The 10,039-nt window shown below is 38.4% G+C and overlaps 1 protein-coding gene across 1 annotated transcript in view; it reads left to right on the forward strand.

The window, feature by feature from the left end:
- LOC124775800 (adenylate cyclase type 3) overlaps positions 1 to 8,462 on the forward strand; it is a 458,110-nt gene extending 449,648 nt beyond the window's left edge. Inside the window, exon 21 of the mRNA XM_047250630.1 lies at positions 8,172 to 8,462. Within this exon, the coding sequence (XP_047106586.1) occupies positions 8,172 to 8,462 (291 nt within the window). The remainder of the gene's footprint in view (positions 1 to 8,171) is intronic.
- Positions 8,463 to 10,039: the final 1,577 nt, after the last annotated feature.

Genomic DNA, 10,039 nt, shown 5'->3' on the forward strand with positions numbered 1-10,039 from the left:
CTACATCCCAGTAAATGTGAAACTGCAGCTGCTGAGAAGGACAACACACTGGGTGTCTACACCATTCAAGGATGTGCCAGAGGCAATCCCATCAGAGGGATTAGTGAAGATGGATAAACAGGCCAGGAGGAGGAAGTGGAAGGACGAGAGAAAGCAGAAAGAGATCCAGATATCCTGTATTCAGTATTCACTGACACCAAGGAAGTAATTGATGTGCATTTCAACTGTATGATTTCAGAATATTTTCTTTTATGTATAATACATGGCATTATACTTGGAAATCACCAGGAAATAAATACAGAAACCAAATTGATTTTATACTGGTAGAAAAAAAATACAGAAACGGAATCAAGAAGGTGCACACATTACCTGGTACACATATTAATAGCGACTACAACTTACTTAAGGCATAAATAGAAATAAGAATGAAAAAACCGAAGAAGGCGACCATGGTGAAGAATTGAGATCTAGAGAAGATAAGATCTAATGAAGAACAAATTACAGAAATGTTGTCTTAGGAGTTTTTAAATACATTACAAGACAAAGAACCACATGATAATGCCAACAAGTACTGCAATATACTGTAAGAAGGAATCATTAAAGCAGTACAGGAAAAAAAAATAAAAAAAAACCCATGGGTCACATGAGAATTGATATCCAATATGGAGGAGAGAAGAAAATTGAAAAACAAGAACACTGAAGATGCAAGAAAGATGTACTGAAGTTTAAATAATGAACTGCGAAGAGAAACAGAGCAGGTTAGGAAAACATGGCTAAAAGAGGAATGGGATGCAATTGAAGAGCTGGACAGGAAGGGAAGATATGGCTTACTATACAACAGAGTAAAGACTATGACATGGGATCAAAACAGAGCAGAAAGTGCTACTATGTAAATTTTGAGTAAAGGTGAAGAGGTAGTGTACAAAGATCATGACGGTGTCCTACAGAGATGGGAAGAATATCTAAAAGAGCTATATGACACAGATCGCAAACCAGAAACTCTGAAACTTGAATCACTCAACAGTGTAAGTGATGACGAGAAAGTACCAACCATCATAATGGAAGAAATAAAGTCTGCCATAGCTGTAATGAAAAATGGCAAAGCGGTAGGAACAGATACAATACTGGGAGAAATATTAAAATGCTTGAACCAAGATGGAATAAGAGAAATATTGGGGTTATGTAATAAAATATATGACAGTGGTGAATGGCCTGAGGACTTTCTGACAACAGTTGTGATTCCATTACCAAAAAAAAATGAACTAAGAAATGCAGTGAGCACAGGACAGTCAGCCTCATTTCACATGCAGCCAAAGTGATGTTAAGAATAATTAATAAGAGACTTGAAAATGTAATGGAGGAGAATATTGGTGAGGAGCAGTTTGGTTTTAGATGGAATACAGGCACCAGAGATGCAATAGGGCTCCTACGAATCTTGGAAGAAAGGTTTATTGAAAAAGGAAGAGACCTATTTATGTGTTTCATTGATCTAGAAAAGGCATTTGATAATGTGGTTTGGGACAAGCTGGCGACTATAATGGGGGAAAAGAGAGTGGACTGGGAAAGCAGAAGACTTGTAAACTCATTAGATCTTAATCAAAAAGCCTCAGTTAAAGTGAGAGGAGAAAGTAAAAACTGGATTGGACTGGTAAAAGGTGTAAGACAAGGATGCTGTCTATCACCTACCCTTTTCAACCTCTACTTGGAAAATATGATTGACAAATGCTCATTAGATGACAAAGGAGTTGAAATTGGAGGAAGAAGAGTAGGGTGTTTGAGGTTTGCTGATGACATGGTCCTTCTAGCCACAGGGGAAAAAGAATTACAGGATTTGGAAGTGCACCACAGAAGTTGAAACAAGGATAGCAATGACAAAAGAGGCATTTTATAAGAAAAGGAGAATTTTCTGCAGCGGTCTGGACAGAGAACTCAGGAAGAGACTCATAAAATCCCTTGTATGGAATGTTCTTCTGTATGGCGCTGAAACATGGACTTTGAGGGAGAAAGACAGAGAAAGGCTGGAGGCTTTTGAGATGTGGACATGGCGGATGATGTAAAGAATAAGTTGGATGGACAGAGTAAAAAATGAAGAGGTACTGAGAAGAGTGGGAGAGAAAAGACATTTACTAGATGTAATAAAAAGAAAAAAAAAAGAAATTGGATTGGGCATATTTCAAAAAAGAATGATGGACTGATAAAAACAGTTTTAGAAGGTTATGTAGAAGGGAAAAGGAAGCGAGGAAGGAAGAGATTTCAGATACTGGATGATGTGATGGATGGTACAACATACAGCAGCCTTAAGAAGGAAGCAATGGATTGCAGAAAATCGAGAGGCAAAGGACCTGCTGATATAGCAGAAAACTGATGATGATGATGAATATGGTTTTAGATAAAATTATATATTTGTTTTAGGGTAGGTTTTATCATTGTGTGTTAAAGTGTGCTGTTCAGTGACAGCAGGCTTCTGAGGTGAGTGGCAGATCATGCCAATCCCTGGCCTCAGACTACTGCATGATATGATGGAGGGGTTTTGTGTTCCAGCAGTTTTGTTTTCCAGGCAACTAGATGTGTTGTTATCCAGTCATAGATAGGTCACTAGGTTTAGAGTTTAATGTGTGGAAGTTGTGGAACAAAATTAGGAGACTGAAGGAGGTGTTTTCAGTGATCTAACAGTCAGTAGTTAGTAGTGGGAGGCTGAGAGAAGTCTCAAAGGATCGCAAGAAATTCATTGAAGCATACGTATGATCAAAGGAGCAGATGCAGATGGTGATCAGAGTGGTGCTGCATGAATCAAGGAAAGCGAAGAGGGGGGTGGGTAGCCACTAAGGTAGATTACTGAAAGCTATATTCTGGACAGCAGATGTAAGCAACATAAGCCAACTCAACAAAACTGTAGAAGCTTCAAGCTGGTTCGTGAAGACAAATAAAGTAACTGTAGAGTGACAATCCACACAGATTGCATTTGGTTTGTTAAAAAACACATACATGCTTCCACAGCTGCCTAAGGAAATCATGGATTAGGGCAGGGCCTTAGCTAACACTCTGAACCAGGATTTGGACATGGCACAAAGACAGGGAAACATGAGTGGAATCAACAGATTTGCAGGGAGCCTTCCCTCAAGTGCTACATGGTCAGTTAATTCCCATTTTGCTGTTGGCAGAGTAGTATCTGGAAAAATTAAGGATGGTGCAAGGAGAATTACCACCAGAACTACATCTAGTAATAGAGCCAAGCAGCCATAACTTGCTGTTCTGTTACTGTGGTGTTAAAATGGGTGTAAAAAAGGATAGTGCAAAGTTGTTACTGGTGGCTGACAAGCATGCTAAGAATACTGTATTTCAAACTAATCCATTGCATGTTGGTACATTGGTAAGTGGATCTGAATCTAAAGCAGATGATGCTATTCAAGAAGAAGTTAAATATTTTTCATGTATGGTTAAAAATATTGTACATCTAATGTTCTGCAAGCAGAAAGGAAAAATAAAATCCTGAATAAAAGTTTTGTGTTACAGCTGATGTCTGCATTGGCACTTTTTAAGCAAATTGGGACCATATCAGATACTATCCTAATGCCTTGAGGCTTCCAATTCTGCTACCTGATTCAGAAGAGAGATTTTAAAAACTGGAATTAACATTGTACAGCAACAAAATTCGGAAAATATGGCATATACACATCCTGTCGATGGCTTATAATCTTTTCAGTTACTGTAGACTTACCAATACTGATATCTCCAATCAAATACAACTGAGGTTTCCTTACCTGGTTCGAGTAACTATGTGTTACACAGTGCACTCTTATCCACTGAACTCAGCATCAGTTGGGAAATCTGTGCAAATGAGAGAGGAAGGGATGCTACTATTAGCAGAAAACAGGGATCAGCATGTCATGATGACTGAGGGTGAGCCCCAGCAATGTCAGAGCAGGGTAGTCACCATATACCTAACTCAGGATTGCAACAAGTGGGGGCATGTGCTTCATGCAACTCTTTAAGGATAAAAGGTTTGTGGGGGAATGACCTTACTCAGAAGGAGGTGATCAAATCAGTACCATGCTTTCAGAGAGCTGGTTTACATTGGATATACTCAGTGCACAGTGACATGGGGTTGGTTGCTAGTTGCTATGAGCAAGGAAATTCATGGTGACAAGACGTTTAGAACTGGGAGGTAGTGGACTATTAATCACTGGGATTATGTGTGAAATTATAGGTCCCACATTTCATTTACCAGCTACTTTGATTGGAGTTACTCTGTACTCATATTGCCCAGAGATGTAATTGCAACAGAGAACCAGGCCAGGGCAAGACCCAAAGGACTGGAACTTCTCTGTGGATGGGGGCAGTATAGTGCTGCTACCTAATTTTTGAGTAAAAATGATGTCTTCAGCAAAAATAATGAGAAGTAATGTGGAAGCCACTGTGAAGCATTGCGTTAAAGGCCACAAACCAGTAGCTGTTAGTGTGGTGACATATGGGTCACAGTAATAGACATGCAAGAGAATTTCAAAGCCACGATAGCTAAGCACAGCATTAAACTGTAGCACACAAAGGTAATCATGTAGCCAACAGTGCAATGTCACCACACCAGGCAGGTCTTTTGCAAGAAGACTAGATGTCAGGTCCCAGTAAAACAAACATTTGCTAGAGGCATATAAATAACTCTGGATTTTGAGGCACGGATTATTTCCTCTCACTGGAAACCAGCCGGACCACCTCCATGCCAGAGCTACATCAGGCAATGAGACAACTGAGTACTGCCAGCAGTAGCCATGGGATCCACTGTCTGACTCCTACCTGAGGGCAGTGGGTTGAGCCCTGTACATAGCAGACACCACACACCGCCACCGCAGCTGCTTGCGGAGCCATTCCCTGAGCAGAACACCATCACAGCACATCATATTGTGCTACTGGCATCAACAGCTGTGGCATCCAAAGGCCGCTGGCCTCAGAAATGCAGGGTGCAGTTCAGCAGCTATGGGCAGAAGCTGATGCTTGTTCACAAACACCAGCCAGGAGCAACGGGCAGAGAGAAGACTGGCTCTCTATGTCTCTATGTCATGTGTTGAAGTCAATAAAAGTCATGCTTAATGATTAACAGTATTTCATCTGTTGACTTTGACCCCCCTCACCCACTCCACACCCTTCAGAGTGGGGTCAGTCACTCTTTAGAGGTAACTCTTTGTAGGGAAGTGAAGTGGAACAGCCACAGATGCTCTGTTGTAGGTAAAGCAGGTGGTAGACAGGAGTTCATTGGTAGAATACTAAGGAAATTCAATGTCTGCGAAGGTATCTACACATCTCTTGTGTGACCCATCCTAGAGTATTGCTCAAATGTGTGGGAACTGCACCAGGTAGGACTGAGGAGGGGGGGAGGGGGGTATTAAGTGTATACAGAGAAGGGCAGCATGAATGGTCACAGGTTAGTTTTACCTGTGAGAGAGTTTCATGTATTGCTCCTGTGGGACTCATGAGGGCAAGATTAAATTAATTGTAGCACACACACGCTGAGGATTTAATGGTCATTTTTCTCATGCTCCATATGGGAATGGAACGATAAGATGCCCAAGTAACTGAGTCAATAAGAAGTACCCTCTGTCAAGCACTTTACAATGGTGTGCAGAATATAGATGTAGATGTAGAATCTTATAAATAGAATTAACAAAAATTATGCTTTATTGCAAAATATGTCCTAAATGATCTATATTGATGATCTGTCCGATACGCAGTTATGAACAACACAAATGGCAGGCACAGTGAAACTGACTTGAGATTTGGTATATGGCTTAAATGTTTAACACAGCAATGAGCTTACAACTTTCAGTGCTTTAGCATGTGTCAGAGTTTCATTCACTCTAGAATAACAACAAAATACTTAACAGTAACAAAGGTCTACTCCCAGTGGTCTTCAACACTAAGTGCTGATTGGAGGGACAAGTAAATTACCCCACCTTTCCTGCATGCTTTCTCCACTGTTGCATTCTACCCTACCCTTCAGTGAGCAAAAGTTGGAAGCCTTCAGTCAAATAACATATTTGCTTCAACACCCACTCGTTGACCTACATTACTGTAGCAAGGTAACAGCTAGAGCTCCATGTGAGTGAGCTGCGTAGGTGACAACAATCTGTAATGAGCACACTGTTGCCACATAAACCTGTTAGTGGAAGACACCTGTTCAGTGTTAGTCTTTTCTTTATGTCACTTCTTGGACAAAATGTCACTCAGACAAGAGCAAGCATTTACAGTCACAGAGTGATGGGAAGGCTTTTTCTCAAATACAGAATGCAGGAACACAAAGGGTAGAAGAATTCATGTTGCTCTCCCACTTAATTCTTAAAGTCTTTCTTTTTTATTTCTTTTTTTTTTCCACTAAGTTTTTGCAGCCCTTTTATGCCTGTATCCTTGACAGTGATCTGTCCCCCATCCCATTGGTATAGCCCCAATCAAAAGCTTAGAAATTTTTAAGAGTTTGTTGCTCACATGCTCATCCTTGTCAAGAGAATTATGTTCCAACTTTATGAATTCTTCTATGGCTGATTTTATACTTCTACCACTTTATAACCAAAATTGGGATTCACTTAAAGGTGCTATTTATTCATGTAATTCATTAATCCATCTTACATGATTCATTCTATTATTATTATTATTATTGTTGTTGTTGTTGTTGAGAAAGATGCAAGCAGGAAAATGGGCTTATAGCTTCTAAGTCTTCTGCACTACTTTTCTTTAGCAAAGGCAAAATTAATGTCTGTTTTAAGATATCCTGGAAAGTTCTCTGATGTGAATGACTCATGTATTATGTTTGTTAAGAGAGCTTATATACTGTGTGTGCACTGCTTCAGAGCACAGATTGCCACTTCATCCAAGCCAGCTGATTGGACTACTTATTACCTTATCCATCTCCCTTTTCTACTTTTTATTATACATTTGTCTGTTTCTCTCTGTTTTCTGTTTCATACCATCAGAGTGCTTTTATTTATTCTCTGCACTGTATATTATTTTGTCATTAAATAACTTATTTTACAGCTTCAGCACCCTCCTGTAAATAAGTTTGTACCTATCAAAGAAACTTAAGAACTATGGCTCATTATGACTCTTTATTGTATGAGCATGAGGTATGTGAGGGTCTGGGAAGACTTCATAGCAACTGCTATTATCCATTTGTTTTTGTGAAACATTGCTACTATAGGTGGTACTTTTACAAATCTCTTTTGTAAAGTTGAATTTAAATAATGTTGAGAACAAAGAAAATTTTATATTTTTGTTGGTTTCTCTACACACATCACCCCAACTCTGTTTTGATTTGTGACGAAGGTCTTTTATAGATGTGCAATTCAGTTTTTTGCCAGTACTTTCATTGTAAGGATTATATGATGCAGTTGTTCACAGTGGGGAACTTTGTGTCACTGAAGTAACAAGTGATTAATGAAATCAATCAGATGACATCCCACTATCATCATGTATGCAGGGACTTCAGAAAGTATGTTACACATGTCTTCCCACTGCAAGACCATTGCATAACAAGAGTGGCACATTGTCAGAAGACAGTACATGTCCCTTGTTCTCTGCAGACACAGTTTTGTTGTGGTATGGATAACAGGCACGCCACAGTGTGCTGCAACTATAAACGTACTACAAATCTGAGGCAAGCAGGTCAGTTCAGTACTGTGAAATTCTGGAGGTAGGCAGTACGCAATGTTGTGTCCAGCCATAATAGATTGGTGCCAACAAGTTTACCAAGGTCACACAGACAGGGGTGATGCTGATCTGGAAGACCATATGTCACACCAAGCAATTTCCATCTTTTCTGAAAGCTGAAAGAACATCTGACTGAAAGAGATTTTTCAACAATGAGAATATTCACACAGTTGTTCTTAAGTGGCTCCTTGATCAAGGTGCAGATTTCTATTGTCAGGAACTGAATGACTGGTAGAAAGTTCTGACCACTTTTGACAGAGACTTAGTGAATTTTGTGGAAACTAGAATCATGTATCTGTGTCACATTTAAGTGTAATGCAACATTCAAAAATGCCATAGTAATCTGTAAGTCCCTCATATAATCTTAGATGAAAATTAAAACAGAACGTTAGATAAAAACATTATTTCTCTGATGGGCAGTATAATATTGTCTATAATATACTGTTATATTGATAACTAATTATTGCATTTTTTTGCAGGTAACAGATGAAACAATGGAAATCTTGAGGCACTTTGGCTATGTGTTTGAACAACGTGGCCTTGTTTCTGTGAAAGGTAAAGGTCAGTTGATGACATACTACCTGATTGGAAAAGAGGGACAAGATGGTGTGACAGCATCAAATACAGTTCAAAATGAAGGGGAACAGCCTCAGAATGAAGAGGCACAGCCACCACTTGAAGACAGTCAACAGCCACAAGAGCAGACTGACCTGCACAATAGAGCATCGCCAGCTGATGTATCTCCTCTTGTTACTGATGATTGTAGGTAAGGCCACTCTACACTGGCAAATTGAAGCATAGACAATCTACAGGGACCACATAGAGAAATGGCTGACATCTTTTACTATGTTGAACACTCATGTGTGATATTTAATGTGAAATGAATGTACTTATGAATGACTGAGATGAATCAGCATTATATGAGTAAAATCAGTATTTCTTATATTAGGTATTGATCAACAATCAGTCACAAATGAGGATAAGTGGTGCTAAATATTGTGAATCAGGCTGTACTGGTCATATGAGAGTACCATGAAATTGCAAGACATGGAACGAAATTTATAAAACTCCACACTATGTTTGCAATTCAGTAATCAACTTTGATAGTATTAGAGGATTTTGTTGTACTCTGTTTGTAATTATAGAACAAAAATGCTGTTCTAAGCATGGGCCTAATGTGTTTTTGTACAAGGCAGTTTTACAGTACCTTCAAATTCTTTGTAGATAGATGATTCTTAGAAATTTAACTTTTAGTCTTTCTTTAACAAAGGCACATTAAAACATGCTCATTTTTACTTATTGTATGCCACAGTGACTTATAATAAGTAAAATTTTACATTTCTTTTAAATATGTGCTGTTTATTTATGAATATATGAACTGTTAAAAATAAAAATAAGAGTTAAGCATACTTGATGAACAACATGTGTATTCAATAATTGGCAGTTATTGAAAGCACTGAATCAGTACTATTTTATGCTATGTCTGAAATATGTGATCAAAAGACATTACCTGTTACTAATATCTAAAACAGTGCTTAGCATCTTTTGTGAAAATCTGTTGTAGATTATGTATTTGTCATTATAAAGACATTTCTGAACAGTACTGGTACTGGTAATTAATTGGATATGTGTTTTGTTTGAGACTGATAAATTGTGTGTCAAAAATGTATTTACACATAGATCGGATTTCATACAGTTAATACATTTACTGTGTAACATGGGATGTTCTGTCTACAGCAGATTTTTCATCTATCATGCTTAGCTTACTTTCTTTAGAATAAGAGCAGATCTTACATCACGCTTACCACAGAGTGGAGATTAAATATAAGTTTACGTCATTTATGGTTCGTTATCATGATGTTACACTACTCAATCAAGAACCAAAAGACAATTTTACTTTTAGTATATATGTTAAAGTAAGCCCCCATATATATAAGAATGTTGATTAGGAATTGGATCACGATGTAACACAAAACAGTTCTGATTGCTGCAGTACCCACAGTGGTGTATAAGTTTTTAATTTCATTTTTATTACGTGAATATTTCAATGGTGATGGTGATGTTGGTTAGTGGAGCACTCAACATCATGGTCATCAGTGACAACAAATGGGGAAAGTCACTTGCTGAGAGCAATAGATTTAATGTGTATCTACTGCAGGGCTCATTCTGGCACACTATAATTACTACAGAATAATTATTTGCTGCACATCTTAAGTTTATAAATAGTATTCATTGAGGGTTACATGTGAGAAATGCATTGATGCTAGCAAGTTACCAACATGAAATATACAGTAGTGGGATTTCAGTACGTGTTAACAGTATTTTAAAATAGTGATTACCAGCAGCC

This window comes from Schistocerca piceifrons, chromosome 2 (genome assembly GCF_021461385.2).
Source record: "Schistocerca piceifrons isolate TAMUIC-IGC-003096 chromosome 2, iqSchPice1.1, whole genome shotgun sequence".
Taxonomy (NCBI): domain Eukaryota; kingdom Metazoa; phylum Arthropoda; class Insecta; order Orthoptera; family Acrididae; genus Schistocerca; species Schistocerca piceifrons.